This window comes from Podarcis erhardii (genome assembly GCF_964252035.2).
Source record: "Podarcis erhardii genome assembly, chromosome: 2".
NCBI classification, from domain to species: domain Eukaryota; kingdom Metazoa; phylum Chordata; class Lepidosauria; order Squamata; family Lacertidae; genus Podarcis; species Podarcis erhardii.
Window position 1 is genome coordinate 44684625 of NC_138498.1, and position 16349 is coordinate 44700973.

At 41.3% G+C, this 16349-nt stretch overlaps 1 protein-coding gene across 7 annotated transcripts in view; it reads left to right on the top strand.

Annotated features, from left to right (window-relative positions):
• LOC309333098 (asialoglycoprotein receptor 1-like) overlaps nt 1–16349 on the top strand; it is a 37607-nt gene that overhangs the window by 15017 nt on the left and 6241 nt on the right. For 5 of the 7 annotated variants that reach the window (XM_081846537.1, XM_081846540.1, XM_081846541.1 and 2 more), the window contains 3 exons: nt 2691–2810; nt 4647–4727; nt 12349–12474. In XM_081846537.1, the coding sequence (XP_081702663.1) occupies nt 2691–2810; nt 4647–4727; nt 12349–12474 (327 nt within the window). Of the gene's footprint in view, nt 1–522; nt 676–2690; nt 2811–4646; nt 4728–12348; nt 12475–16349 lie in introns of those variants that run through there. The other 2 variants (XM_081846542.1, XM_081846538.1) reach the window with 2 other exon arrangements.

Below are 16349 nucleotides of genomic sequence, written 5' to 3' on the forward strand. Positions count from 1 at the left end.
CTGACAAATGTTTTAATCTGCTTTTAGTTTAGTGTTAAATAATGTTCGAATGTTTTAAATAGTTGTTTTAAACTTTTGTCTTTACTTATTATTCCATTGTGTTATTCTTTTTGCAAGCTAGCTGCTTTGAGTTTGCAAAGGTTTGTTTGCTTTTAAATCAAGTGCTATGTAAATTCCATTAAAAAATAAAATAAAATAAAATAAAATAAAATAAAATAAAATAAAATAAAATAAAATAAAATAAAATAATAAAATAAAATAAAATAAAATAAAATAAAATAAAATAAAATAAAATAAAATAAAATAGTTGACCCACCTTCAGGGCCTGAACAATTTGTTGCAGGTGTCTACCACTGAAGTTATTTAATACAAATGTTTTCATTTTAGGTGAACTCAGCAATTAGACTCCACTCAGGGGTAGTCTTAAAATAACCTTATTGTGTTTCTTTAGAACTGGACTTCGTTTCTATAAACACTCTAATCCCAAGTTAATGATCTTTTTACTTCTGGTTAGTTGCTGGTGCTGATGTCAGCAGCCATCACCTTCCTAAGCTAGTTGTAGTTTGCTTTGTCAGAGAAACACTTTGCTGATCAAATGCCCGTAACTTGAAGCAATGAAGCGAGCCTTGGGCACTGTGTCCCTTGGGCTGAAGAAAAGAATTGACGGTGCACTTTGTAAGTGACCACAATATGACTGACTTTCTGCCATTTGAACTTCCAATATAATCTGCCTATCTTGTGCTTTATTGCTGCTTTGGTCCTGCATTTGGTTATATGTTATGTGCTTTGCAAAAAAAAAAAAAAAAAAATAAATCCCCCCACAAACCTGGATTCCTGGTGCCCGAAAGAAAAATTGCAGTGATCCAGTGCTTTGTACTTTAAGCAGACAATTCCTTTTCTATATTGCATTTCTCCATGTATGGCAATAAGATATAACCCCTTTTGCTTCTGTATATTCTAACTCTGCTTTGATACTTTATTTTAGAAATTAGTGCAGGTTGTACTTCAGGGTAAGGGCGAAGTTTGGTTTGGTTTGCTTTTAATGTGAACCAGGACAGTGTTCTGCTAACAAGTCCCATCGCCATGAGGATTTCTGCTTGGGCAACGGGATTCCCCCCCTCCCCCTGCATGCACCCCATGCCCTCCCCAAATCTGCCTCAGAGGTTTGTGGGAACTCCTTAACTGATTTAAGGGGCACAAAGGGGGAGGAGAGGGAGAGAATGTTCTGTTGCGCAACCAGAAGAATGTTCACCTTAGCGCTGTGTTGAATTCCACCTATAATTTGCACTTCAAGAAACAGTATGTGAACTGAAACACAGCTGTCCCTCAGCATTCACACTTCTCTTTTTGGATGCAGCTAACCAGGCAAAAACCTTTAAAAATCTATTATTATTATTATTATTATTATTATTATTATTATTATTATTTATTTATACATACCCCACCCATCTGGCTGGGTTTTCCCAGCTGCTCTGTATAGAAGTGAAAATAACATATGAAAAATGCATTACAGCAGGGGAAATTGCAGGCAAAAGTGTGTATATTAGGGGAAATTCCATACATAAATGTGTATACTTTGAGAAATGTGGACTAAAACTCTGATGAATTTTCATGAGGACTGGGTTTTTTTGGTTTTTTAAATCCACACACATAGGCTGATGTGGAAATGTGGTGAACTCAATTTAAGATTGGGAAAATGAGAAACTGAGATAAACCCAAACTGACATATTCACCCACCCCTGTTTTCCACTTCAGTTTCTTATGTATTGGAGTGTGATGTTTGTATTTATCTAATCACTTGGGAAGTGTGTTAGTTAGCAGAAGGGGATCCAAGAGGCCTGCTGAATCAGACCAAAGACATGCTGACTGATCAGGTGCTCATAGGAAGCCAACAAGCAGGATTTTCTCTACTGGTTATTGACTGAAATATATGCAGAATTTCACTTTTTCCTTCTGGCCTAAGCCATATAAAGGGGCGTGGAATGTCTTCGCTAAAGAAAAAACATTGCTGTGGAAAGGCCCAATTGTACAAGCAAGGCAGCTATTTGTTTGAGGCACCAGTATAGCACCATGTGAAAGTGCTGTCACGGTGAAGCCTCTGATAGCATGCATCTGAATTTGACGTTGCAAGGGTTCCTGGGACAAAACTCATCCATCCTCTGTGGGAGTCACTTGGGGCAGCAAAGAGCCATGAGCTGGTCCTGGTCCAGTGGTTCTCAAAGAGAGAAATGGCAAGAGATTCAAGGACAATCAAAGTAACCATTTCTGTGTAATATAGTATAGTATTTTATTTTTCAAAATATGGATAGATATCTGTTCAAAATGAGAGCAAATTCTGTTATGTAAATCAAGCACTGCTGGGAGTTGTTTACTTTTTGGTTTCCAGTGTATTTCTAATCAATAAAAAGATTGGTGTGGCATGAGCAAATGTTCTCTCCGAAAGTGTGGCCCAGAGAAAAACATTTGAGAGCCACTGTCCTAGTCAGACTGTGCATAGCAAGAAAGCAGAATGCTGGAATTGTACTATTGTATTCAAGGGCAAGCCTTGATAAATTCAAAACCCAGCTTTTCAGACCCACCCAATGGATTTGCTAATTTGACTCAAATAGTCCGTAAATAATGCACACAAAAACCCCCGAGTCTGAGTGGCTTGTTTCCATTTTCAGAGCTAACCGTTCTTCTGTTTTTAGATTCACCCAACAGTTTTGATGACGACGACGATTATGATGATGGGGGTGTTGTGACTGCAATGATTCCTGCAAGTCAGACAACACCTTTGGCAGACAGAAGAGGCATGGATGCTAAGAAAGGTGCGGAAAATACCTCAGTCTTCTAGTCTTCTTTAGCATGCACCGGCCATGGTGGTAATCTTTGTTAAGGAAGGGCAGTTTTGTTAACCACTAAAGCTGAAATGGTTATTAGTGAGACATTCATTTCAGCTTGTGATATTTATGAACTACGCAGTTAGAAAGGCTGGAGAGATCCTGTCTCAGCAAATGAGTCATAGAGCAAGGACAGAGAGCCAGAAGTTGGTAGACTCTAGGGTTGCCATATTCACAATAGTGAAAATCTGGACAAAGTTGTTGAGCTCCCCCTTCCCCCTTTTTTATTTTTATTTTGGGACTTTTCCTGAATTGGCCAGGCTTTCCCGGACATTTTGCTGATTCAGCAAAAATCCACCCAGATGCCATTTTTTCTGAGCGATTCCCAGGTGTGTCTTGGGAAACCTGGACGCATGGCAGCCCTCGTAGACACCATCTGCCATCATCTCTGTCCGCAGGCACACTGAATGTTGGAGTCCAAGCTCTTCAGGAGGGGAGGTTCTCCATCCCTGCCATAGAGGTTCCATGGTAACCACCAACAGAACACAAATGAGCCACAAATCCTTACTTCTTGTGGCAGTGAATTCCATACATTTATTCAGCATTGTCTGAAGAAATACTTCTGTTCTTTCTCTCAGCCTTTCCTTTTACAAATCCTGGATGATTTTAAGCAAACAAAATCAAAACAGTTATTCAGAGCCTTTGTCTAATTGTGCAACCATTGTGTCATGCTGCTTCACCCCCCCCCCCGAAGGAAGAGTCTCTAAGTTTAGCTATTCTTTTTCTCCTCATTTCTGTCTTCTATATTAAAGATCTCTGTTCCCTCACACACAATTATAATGGCAGGAGGAGAGGAACCAGACACTTGAATAGACTATAAAAAGGTAAAGGTACCCCTGCCCGTACGGGCCAGTCTTGCCAGACTCTAGGGTTGTGCGCTCATCTCACTCTAAAGGCCGGGAGCCAGCGCTGTCCGCAGACACTTCCGGGTCACGTGGCCAGCGTGACAAGCTGCATCTGGCGAGCCAGCGCAGCACACGGAACGCCGTTTACCTTCCCGCTAGTAAGCGGTCCCTATTTATCTACTTGCACCCGGAGGTGCTTTCAACTGCTAGGTTGGCAGGCGCTGGGACCGAGCGACGGGAGCGCACCCCGCCGCGGGGATTCAAACCGCCAACCTTTCGATCGGCAATTCCTAGGCACTGAGGCTTTAACCCACAGTGCCACCCGCGTCCCTCTGAAAAGACTATAGTCAATTCTAAATGTGTCTGGAGTCTAAATTCTAAATGTAGCTTATTTCACTCAACAGAAGCTGCTGTTTGTCAAGCAGCTAGTGTGAAACATGAGCTCCTGGACAAATGGGACAAAGGCTGCCCCATTAAACTGATGCCCTCTTCTTACAGCGCAGCAGTACCCTTAAACTTCACCAGCTCTCCCCCACTGAGCTGCCTTCAAGAACTGAGCTATGCCCAATATGGTATGTAGAGGGAGCTCCACCTGCTCACACAGTTTGAAACTTTAGTTAAACCTCTTAGGGTCCAAATTAGAATGTGGTCAATGCGTTAAATTAACCGCAAGCTCTTACTGACTCACTTTAAAAATTGTTGACTTTTCAGCTTGAAACGGACACATTTCACAAGAGAGGAATGCATGGCTATGTCCCTCTACTAACTTGCTGAATAGTTGGTGGATTTCATCATGGTGGAGTGAGGAAAAAGGGAGTGATTCTGCATTTTTCATGCACATTAGCAGTTTTATCGACTTTGTATGTCTGTGGCGTGCTCTCTGTTTCTAATCCCAAACTCCTGAATTTGTACTGTATAGTCGTTGATCCTGGATACAGCCCAAGCTATTCAAGTATCAATGCCCTTCCTTCTGATGAAGCGACAAGCAATTCAAATTGTGGTATGTATTCCAAATGGCATCTAGATGATGTGTGCACTCAACCTGTAGCCATCCTATCTTACCGCTGGGCTAAATCTAATTTCTTTTAACATAAAGGGCTTAGCCTTAGGGGAAACTTGCAAGTATTAGCAGGTACCTTGGGAAAGAGCTGACATGGCTGTTCTTCAGGAGACCCACCTCCAAGCTCCTGAGATGGATTGGTTGTGAAAAGACTGGTTGGAGTGAGCACTGGGCACAGGGGGCTCCGCCAAATCTAGGGCAGTAGCAATCCTCTTGCCAGAAGTAACTCACAGATGTGAATCAGAGACCCCTCATGGAGGTCCCAATATCTACATGGATGAGAATAATTATCTCTTAATTAATGGTTATACTCAAAAGACTGAGGGTCCCTTAGGCTTGACACCATTCATGCAAAGGTCGCACAATTACAGAACACCACTATCATTTATGGGGAAGACTTCAATTAAACCCTTAATTTTATTGAGCAAGATCATATACAAAGAGGGGACTTCCCAAGCAAAGGAGGCACCATGTGTTTCCACAGCCCTAGAATGTCTGATGACTCAGCTAAACTGTGGTCCAAGATTTTATGTATATACAACTGGGTCAAGGCAAGGCTTTTTTCCCTTACATCTGTGTTGGTTAGCTTTTGTGTAACCAAATGCACGGTAGATCCCATATTAATTTCAAATCATAGCTCACATTTAACACACCCATCCTCAACACCCTGGTTGTGCCTCACATTGGAAAGTTAGCTCCACACCATGTAGGAAGGTGGTCTATATCTTATGGTTGGAGGTTGCAGTAACATAATTCTTGGAGCACAATAATAAACAGGCAGTAAAACTCCTCTGGGACAGGGGTGGCAAATCTTTGCCCACCTCCCCCACAGTGTTGTTGGACTCCAACTCTCATGAGCCCCAGCCAACATGGTCAATGGTCAGGGATAATGGGAACTGGAATCCAACAACATCTGGAGGGCCACGGATTAGCAGAACCGATGCAAGAGATTGCACCACAAGCCCCATTCCTCCTCTCCCCTTATTTTTGCTTTGTGAGAGCATCACTGGAGGTCTCTTGGCCACCACATCATCCCTGCCTCACTTAGGAAGGGCCAAGGGACTCCTTCCTCAGAGTGATGTATTCTGGGATAGATGGGCAGGAGAACACTGCCGCTGCAGTAGCTGGAAATGTCTACATTTAGTAAAATGTTTAAACAGTATTTCCAGCTGCTGCAGCAGCAAACCACATCACTGGTCAGAGGCCCCAATTTTTTGGAGGGGGGGGTCCTAACAAGTCCAAAGACCTCCTGAGGAGGCCAAGCACGGAGCTGAGCATGGCCACAGAGGAGAAAGAGGCTGGAAGCAGCTCCCAAATAATATATGAGGTGCTGGAATCTGGGGGGAAAAATGGAAGTGTGGGGATTGGGTTATCAGATGATCTAGATGCAACTTGGACTACCCTGATTGTGTTCCACCTGCGAATCAGAAGTGTAATGTGTGACACATGCTTTTTATCCATAGATATATACATTTTTGCTTTGGCTTTCCTTTCCCTTTTCCTTTCAGTCCTCTACCCCCCTCTACACACACACACACACACACACACACACACACACACGTAAGAGAGAAATGGGAAGGAGGGAAGGGGCTAATAGGGACTGCCAATAGATTAACAATAAAATGCAAATAATAACATTTTTTTAAAAACCCCACATTCATTTCCTCACAAGCCTGCTTATGTTTAATTTGTGACTGGGAAAAGCTGTTTCACAAAAACGTAAGAAGAGTCCTAGCAGATCAGACTAAATATCTCTTTAGTTTAGCATCCTGACTCCCACAATGGCTAAGCAGCTGGCTCTGGGAAGGTCACAAGCAGGTAACGAGTGCAACATCTCTCTCCTGTTCATGGTCCTCAGCAACCGGTATTCAAAGGCATCGCCTCCATTTTCCTTTAGCGTCAGTGGACACAGAATTGGGAATTTTGATATTATTGTAGTATCTCATCTTTGCTGATCTACGGCATAAATCCGATCTCATTAATTTAGCTACTTAAAATATGAGCATATTCTTAAGCAGCTGCTTTGGATATCCAACATCACTTCTTCCAGTATTTATACAGTGTAAAGTCTCACAGGTGTTTCATTGTTTACATAACTCTATTAAATCTGCAATTACGTTCACAGAGAGCAAGAAGGAAACTCCCTGAGTCACCAGACAAACCCACACAAAACCAGACCATAATTCTGTCTCATTTACGGTGGTATAAAGAGCAATAATCTTTATAGCATTGTATAATTTTTTTAAAATAATATTTATTGCTTTTAAACCTTACAAACAAGAAGAAAAAGAAAAGGAGAAAAAAGAAGAAAAAACAAAAGAAAGAAAAAACAATACAATACAATACAATATAATATATAAACAATACACCACACAACATTAACGCATTAAACTAAACAAAACAGAACAAAAACAATTTAAAAACATACAACATATCATTTCAATGCCTTATCTTTCATTCCCTTGTTTCATCGACTTCCTCTCACCTCCCTTTTTGTATTCCACTTCTATTAATTGTTTCAGCAATTCCTTTCCATCTTTCACTATTTTCTGTCATAAATATCTTAACTTATTTTAACCTTATTTTCCATTAATACTATAATACTTATTTATGCTTAACTCCTTATAACACTTCTACTAAAGCCATTCCAACATTTTTCTAACACTCATTAATTTTACCGTATTTCTATAAATAAACTTTAAACTTTTTCCAATCTTCTTCCACCATCTCTTCTCCCTGGTCTCGGATTCTGCCAGTCATTTCCGTCAAATCCATATAGTCCATCAACCTGGTGATCTTCTGTCCGAGGCTCTTAACTCTTTTCCAGGTCCCTTCTGCAGGTCTTCTTCGTATACTTTGTCTTCTGCTGATCTTGTTGTTAATTTCCTTCCTTTGATGCTGAAGAGTAGGTCTCGGGGGAGCTCCAACCTAGCAATGTTTTTATTCCTTCTCGACATGTCATCCACATCTCCGTGGTTAAAACTAAAATCCAAAAGATATTTCAGGACATGTTTCAAAATCCCTCCAAATCTGAAGGTCCCCACAACTCCAATTTCCTCCTGACCCAAGTCCAGATCCCAAAGGTCAGTGAATCCCTGCATGAGATGATCTATCCAACTTTCCTTCTCCAGTCCAAGCAGGGTTCCAATCTGACTTTCTCTGAATTCAGTCATAGAGGGCAACAACTTGTAGTCATCAAATTACCTCTGTAAGGCTGGGGCTCTCTCCCTCTCCATTTGTATTACTTTAGGTTCAACAACCACAACTTTCTCCCTCGCTTTCTCCACCATTTGGCATGTCAAAGTAGATTCCTGTATCGGTTCCTGAATAGTTTCTGTGTAGATGTTCACTTTTTGCCCCAAATTAGTCACTTTTTGTCCCAAAATATCAATTTTAATATTCATCACATCCGTCTTCTTGTGGAGCTGTTCCACTAACTCACTTATCTTGCCTAGTGCAATCACTAAGGCTTCTTCTGTCGACATTCTCAAGCGGTCCAAGGTCAATCTCACGGTTTTCTCTTGCAGCTGGAGATTCCACCAGCCCAACTCTTGTAACAATTTCAAAGGCTCCCTCTAGAGGAAACAAATTCTGTTTGTATCAATCCTTTTAAGCACAGTTCAAGCAGTAAGATTAGTTTCAATTTTCAACTACTTTTACTCCTTTTTAAATGCAGAAGGAGACAATGGTAACAATGTATTTCTCTTATTTAACTAACTGTCACAGTCAATGAACTTTCCCAAAAACGTCAATCTTACTAGCAGTCCGTTTCCAGGTTCAGAGCGGTGGTGATCCAACTTTCTTCACTCTCTCCTGCAGGCTTACACGATCCAAAATTTCCCCCTCTTCTCCTGCCTCCAAGGGGGGTTTAATGATTTTAGCCAATGGAAGTTTAATCCTTTACATAGGACTTTCCAAGACTTTAGCTTGCAAATTCTTTGCTTCAATCTATTTACAAAAGGGGAAGGCAGACTTCCTGTTTGAAATCTCCCCGTTTCGGTGTCAAATTAAGACGTTTAAAAATCCAATTTTCCATTCTACTCACGGGTAGTTGTTTAGAATCAAATTGTCCACAGGAAAAAGTCAGCGCTCTCCGGCAACAGCAATGCGGCTTCACTCCGTGAAAGAAGCAGTCAATTCGAAGCACCGCGCTACTCACCCCACATCGCTCCGGATCCCTGAAACCGGGTCTTCCCGCGAGTAGGGGAGGCGCAAAAGGTGCCAGCCGAATCCCACGTTCACAGGCTTCTCCCACCTGCAATTTTTAGTGGGTCTCCGCCCAACATTGTATAATTTTACACTGTCATGGGGTTGAGGCTTCAGCTCAGTAGAAGAACTCATATTTTGTACGTGGAAGGCTCCCAGTTTGAGTCTCTGGTACCTCCAGTTACCATTTCCTGATATGTCCAGTTAGAACCGCTGCCTGGTTGGGACTCTGGAGAGCTGCTGTCAATCAGAGTAGACAGTATTGGATGAGATAGATGGTGTAAGTTCCACACAGCACAGACTTTCCCCTTTGCAAGATCACTTAGATCCCCATGATCATAATAGGAAGGAAAAGATTCAGGATCCTCCCACCCAGTTTCAGGATCATTACCTTTCTTAGTTTTGATTGTTGGGGAGCAATTACTTCTTTGTGGGCTCTAAATTATTTCTATATGACTTATAAAATTCCCCACTTCCTCCCACCAAACTCTTGTTTCCTCTACTTCTGATTCCCATCCATCCCCTTTTACAGTCTACATGTTCTTTCGCATACCCCTTATTTTTCTGAGACTATTACGTACTTCAATTTTCTAATGGATTGGGACTCATACACATAACTCTCCCAGTAGGTGGCAACCCTCTCCCAACAAGTGATTTGGATTTGCTACATGGAATTGCGGGGTGGGGGAGAAGTTGCAGAAATCAGAGAACACTGTGTACCATAATCAGCCGTAGGGCTTATGGTTACTATGCAATACCAGGTTATAGCCAGTCAAGTTATCTAACTCTTCGAGACCAAAGGTTCATCGAGGACTGGGGGAAATTTGTGGAATATCTGAAAAACACATGTGAAGTACAAACAACGCTAGTGGGGTTTAAAGAAGCACTGTAAAAATTGAGGTGTATTGTTAAATGAAAAATGAATGATTGGAGGGGGGACTAATGGCAATAGAGCAGTGTTTCCCAACCTTTTTTGGGCAAAGGCACACTTGTTTCATGAAAAAAATCTCGAGGCACACCACCATGCCAGATGGGGAAAGGTCACTTTTTACTTATGTAAAAAAAAAATAAAAAAATAGTAACAGCATAGAAGGTAATGGTTATCTCTTTGATGTCTGATGGGAGGGCATTCCACAGGGCGGGCGCCACTACTGAGAAGGCCCTCTGCCTGGTTCCCTGTAACCTCACTTTTCACAGTGAGGGAATTGCCAGAAGGCCCTTGGCACTGGATCTCAGTGTCTGGGCTGAACGATGGTGGCGGAGACGCTACTTCAGGTATACTGGACCGAAACCGCTTAGGGCTTTAAAGGTCAGCACCAACACTTTGAATTGTGCTCGGAAAGGTACTGGGAGCCAATGTAGGTCTTTCAAGACTGTCGTTACGTGGTCTCGGCGGCAGGTAGCAGCGCTCACAGCTTACGGACTACACCGTGTAACAGGTGTCTGGCCCAGCAGCCTAAGGCGGACAAGCCACTGAAACAGGCATTCAGAATCCATTCATTTCATAAAACCTGCAGGGCTCAATCTCTGTGTTTGTGTATGTGTGTGTTTCTGTTTTGCCCAAGGGTCTGGGGGTGGGAGAGAGCTCTTTAGCATGATGCTTTTAAAACAATTAAATTATCAACAAACAAACCTGATGATACGAATAGCAACGTCAGGTGCTACTGGGGGAGGGGGGAAGGGGGCCTACTCGGAAGTAAATACTGCGTCCAGGCGCAATTAGCGCTGATTTAAGGTGCACCAAGACTGCCTAAAAACCTCACCAAAGATATGCAACAAAGCGCTTCGTTGCAGAGGGGAGAGTTTGTGCACCGTGGAGGCTGGAGGGCTTCTATTCTACATGCGGGGGTTGGGGGGGTGAGGAAAATGTGCTCCATGGGGGGGCGGGGAAGGCAAGAAAAGGAGCTGAGCTCTAACTATAGGCTCCCACGCTTGAGCACGCCCGACTCGGTGGGGCGGACCACCCTCTCTCCTGGAGGAGGAGGAGGAAGAGGAGGAGGAGATTCCCATCCACGGCGTGGCCTCCCGCGCTCCTGAACGGGAAATCTCTGCAGCCCAAGACTCTCCGCGAGGCAGCTCCTCCCTTCCTGCCTTGAGCCGCCGCCAGCCGCGCCCCCTCCCCAGTTATCTGCTGCCTGCCAAGCCCCGCCCCTCTTCATTGTCCTCCCCTTCTGTTTATTCCCCTTCCTCCATCCCTCGCTTTTTTCCCTCTCTTTCCTTTTTTTAAAAAAATATTTTCTCTTCCCCTTCTTTTTTCCCACCCTTTCTCCCCGCCCTCCTGGGTTAAAGGATTTGAGCAATGGGTCTGGAGGTGGAGCTCGTCGGAGGATTAGCCCGACTCGCCCGCCTCCCTCCCACGGCACACTAGGCAACATCCGGCGGCACACTAGTGTGCCGCGGAACACCGGTTGGGAAACACTGCAATAGAGAACAGAAGAAATGCGTAAGCAAGAGTTAAATATGGATGATTGTCAGAGAAGTTGAAGGAATTCCAAAAGTATGGAGTTTGTGAAAATTTGGATTAAAACTGTATATTTATGTTAAAAAATCAATAAAAAGTATTATATATATATATATATATATATATATATATATGGCCAGTCAAGTTGTTCAGGAGGCTAATCACATTGGCCAGACATAGTAGTATTTCTAGATAGCATCTTTTGACTCTTGGAGCTTACAATGACAAATACAGTTACAGATAGGTAGCCGTGTTGGTCTGCCATAGTCAAAACAAAACAAATTCCTTCCAGTAGCAACTGACTTAGTTGGTCTTTAAGGTGCTACTGGAAGGAATTTGTTTTGTTTTGACAATGACAAATACAGTTCCTCTAATATTCATTTGCCTTGGTTGTATAAAATGTATGTACATTCCTTTCAGATTGGTCCAACTGTCCTCAACAGCAGCATTAACCAAGCATAAAGCAAAATGTTTTAGATGGTTTAGTACCAATTTACCCTCACCTTCAGCATTACTTTTTCAACATGAAAAGATCTAATATTTTGAGCCTTTTCTTACATAACAGGTAAAAATAAAATTCAAATTTAAATAAAGGAGCATTGTTCAGACTCATTTATGTTGTTTCCCAATTTATGTGGTTCCTTTTTCAGTTGAAGTGGCCCAGCCTATGCACAGAGAGAGCTTGTCTCCCCCTGGAACTCAGAATAGAATTTGGCAACCTTGCTGTGACTGTGCACAAACACCTGCACACTCATTATCTCACGCACACATGTTACATGACTTTGACCCCCTTTGTTATTCATTTGAAAAGGGGAGGTCACCATTTGTTCCTTCTGTTTATTTATTTTTTAAATGTTGCAAATAAAACGCTTCCGCTAATCTTCACTTCTACAGCTCCTGCCAATGCTGAGTCTCTGCAAAGGAAAGACAGCAGAAGAATTCATGTTTTCATCCTTTATGTCTTGGTAGCCATCTGCTATGTGATGTTGTCAGCGCTACTCGTCTTGGTCCTGGTGAAGTGTAAGTGATCCACTTCGGAGGAAAGGAAGTCTGTATAAATCAGGAATGCGGATTGTGTTGAATCCCAACTCCCATCAGCCCCAGCTAGCATGACCAATGGTCAGGGATGGTGGAGTCCAGCGATATCTGGAGGACTGTAGATTGATTCCCCATCTCTGGTGAAAATGGAAAATTGGAATTGTCAGAAACTGCAGGGGTTAGCAATGGGGTACCACGAATCCAGGCATACTGCCGTGTATTGAAAACTATCCATGAGGCATAGCTCAGCCGGTAGAGCATGAGATTCTTAATCCCATGGTTGTGGGTTCAAGTCCCACTTTGGACAGAGATTCCTGCATTGCAAGGGGTGCCTTCCAACTCTACAATTCTATTTTTTTTTTTATATAGTTTTTTTTATTGAGTTTCATTTGACACACACATACAAAGACAAAAAACAAAAAAGAAAAACAAGCAAACAAAGAAAAAACCACAGAACAAAAAAAACTAATACATTAAACATCTTACTTCCATCCCTGCCGATTTCGGATTTCTTCTTTTAATGACTGAATTTTAACAGCTGGTGTTAATATGTGGTTTATACCTCGAGAGTTTTGTAGCTGACCTGCTATAGTTGGTAAGTTTCGTAAATTTCCTTCAATATAGACCATAAATTTATTCCAATCGTCCTTTAACTTTGCATTTTTTTGGTTTCTGATTCTTTGGGTCATTCTTGCCAATTCAATAAAATCATATAATTTTGTTTGCCACTCCTTCACCGTTGGTATGTTTGTATTTTTCCAATTTTGAGCGACTAATATTCTGGCTGCTGCCGTTGAGTATTGAAATAGAGTTTTGTCTTCCTTCCTAATTTCCTCTCCGATAATACCTAGTAAAAAGGCTTCTGGTTTTTTTGGGAATGTGTATCTGAATATTTTCTTTAGCTCATTGTATATCTGATTCCAGAATTTTTTCATTTCCCCACATCCCCACCACATATGTATAAAATTACCTTCTTTTATTTTACATTTCCAACAGGCCTTATTACCGGTCTTATACATCCTACTAAGTTTTTCTGGTGTTAAGTACCATCTATATATCATCTTCTCTAAGTTTTCTCTAATAGCAGCACTGGCCGTAAATTTTATCCCCTCATTCCACAATTTTGACCATTTCTCGTACTCTATGTTATACCCCAAGTCTATCGCCCATTTAACCATAACTTCTTTAATTTCTTCGTCTTTTGTGTCCCATTCCAATAATATGTTGTACATTTTGGATAATATCTTAGAATTGCTTTCAATTATTTCAATCTGAAACTTGGACTTCTTTTCATTCATTCCTGTTTTTTTGTCTTCTGTCCATATTGCGTTAACTTGATGGTACTGTAACCAGCTCGTCAGCTTTCCCTTCAACTCCTCGTATGGTCTTAGTTTCCAACTATCTTGGTGTCTAACCAGTAGATCTTCATATGTCAGTCTTTTCTCTTCCATATTTACTTTTTTAATTATTAAGATATCTGTTGGGGACAGCCACCAGGGCGTTTTCCTTTCTAGCAGTTTTTTATTTTTTTCCCATACTTCATGCAAAGGGCCCCTGATGATGTGGCTCGAGAACCCTTTGTGGACCTTCTCTTTATTTGACCAGAGGTAGGCGTGCCAGCCGAACCTGTTGTCCGCCCCCTCTAAATCCAATAAATCTGTATTCTCCAGGGTTATCCAGTCCTTAACCCAACAGAGGCAGGCCGCTTCATAGTACAGCTTCAAATTGGGAACAGCCAGTCCTCCTCTCTCCTTCCGATCAGTGAGTAGTTTAAATCTGATCCTTGGCCTTCTTCCCTGCCAGATGAATTTCGAAAGGGTCTTCTGCCAATCCTTAAATATTTTGACCCCTCTAATGACCGGAATATTTTGAAACAGAAACAGCATCTTAGGAAGTATGCTCATTTTTATTGCCTCCATCCTACCCAGCCAAGAAAGGTTGGCTCTATTCCAAACATCCAGGTTTTTTTTTATTTCTTTCCACGCAGGTGAGTAGTTATCTTCAATTAAGTTTATGTTTTTTGATGTGAGCCATATTCCTAAATATTTTATTTTTTTTGCCACCTTGATTCCACATTGTCTCTCTAATTTTTCTTTTCCCTCGTCTCCTAAGTTCTTTACCAGCAATTTTGTTTTTAGTTTATTCAATTTAAAACCGGATATTTTACCGTATTCGTCTAGGATCTTCAGCGCTTTACTTAAGCTTCCATACGGCTCTTCCAGGGATAACATCAAGTCATCCGCGTAGGCTTTTAATTTATACTCCTTTGATCCTATCTTGATCCCTTGTATCTCCGGCGTTGATCTTATTTTATTTGCCAAAATCTCTAAGGCCATAATGAATAAGAGTGGAGAGAGGGGGCAGCCCTGCCTTGTCCCTTTCTCGATTTTAAATGTATTTGTAAGGTCATTGTTTAGTATCAGTTTGGCAGATTGGGTTGAATATATTGCCTGTATCCCCTTCATGAACTCCCCCTCTATCCCTGCCTTTTGAATAGATTTTATTAGAAACAACCAAGAGACGTTATCAAACGCCTTTTCCGCGTCTATGAAGATCAATGTCGCCGGTTTGTCATTATTTATCTCTAAATACTCAATTATGTTAATAACATGTCTCACATTATCTTTCAAGTATCTGTTTGGTAGGAAGCCCGCTTGGTCCTTGTGAATTAAGTTTGTTAGACACTTTTTCAGTCTGTTTGCCATGATGTCCGCAAATATCTTATAATCATTATTTAATAAGGATATTGGCCTATAATTTTTGATGTTCAATTTATCTGTTTCTGACTTGGGGATTAGGGTAATAAAAGCTTCCCTCCAGGACTCAGGTATTTTCCCTCCTCTCAAAATATTATTCATGGTGTCACAAAGCGTTGGGGACAGTTGGTTTCCTAGGACTTTGTAATACTTGGCCGATAAACCATCCGGTCCTGGCGCCTTTCCCAGCTTCATTCTTTTTATCGCATTCTGGACCTCTTCTAAGTTTATGGGTTTATTTAATTGGAGTCTTTCTTCATCCGTCACCATCTTCCCTTCGCAGTTCTCTAGATATCTTTCTATTTGAGTTGGGTCTTCATTACCTTTTTTATATAATTCCTCATAGAAATTAAGAAAGCTTTTTTGTATTCTTTTTGGGTCTACTATCAGTTCGTCCTCTACCATTATTTTGTTTATAATGCTTTGTTTTTGTCGTTTTCTCAGTTGCCATGCTAAAAATTTACCCGTTTTATTTGCCGATTCGAAAAACCTTTGTTTCATAAACTTGATTTTCCACTCTACTTCTTGATTTGTTAACATTGAATATTGTCTTTGTAATATTTTTATTGTTTGTATACATTGGTCATCTTTCGGCTGTTCTGTTAATTTTTTCTCGTGCTCCCTTAGCTGTCTGAGAATTTCTTCCATCTTTTGATGCCTCATTTTCTTTCTATAGGTATTTTGCTGGATGAAAAAACCTCTTAGAACCGCCTTGCTGGCGTCCCATACCGTTTCAATATTAGTTTCCAAGTTGAGGTTAAGATCGAAATATTCTTTTAATGTGGTTTTGGCTTTTTCAATGACTTCATCATTGTCCAATAGGTATTCGTTCAGCCTCCATCTAAAACCCCCCTGCGTTGCACCTTTTATTGTTAGTGTTATTGAGTTATGGTCGGAGAGTGTTCTCGGGTGAATTTCGCATTTTGTGGCTCTTAAGGTAAGCTCCCTCGTAGTCCAAATTTGGTCTATTCGGCCCCAACTTTTATGTACCTCTGAGAAGAAGGTGAACTGCTTTTCTGTTGGATGTTTATGCCTCCATATGTCTATTAAATCCAAGTTTTCTTCTATATCCTGAAATGATTTAGGTAACTTTCCTTGATT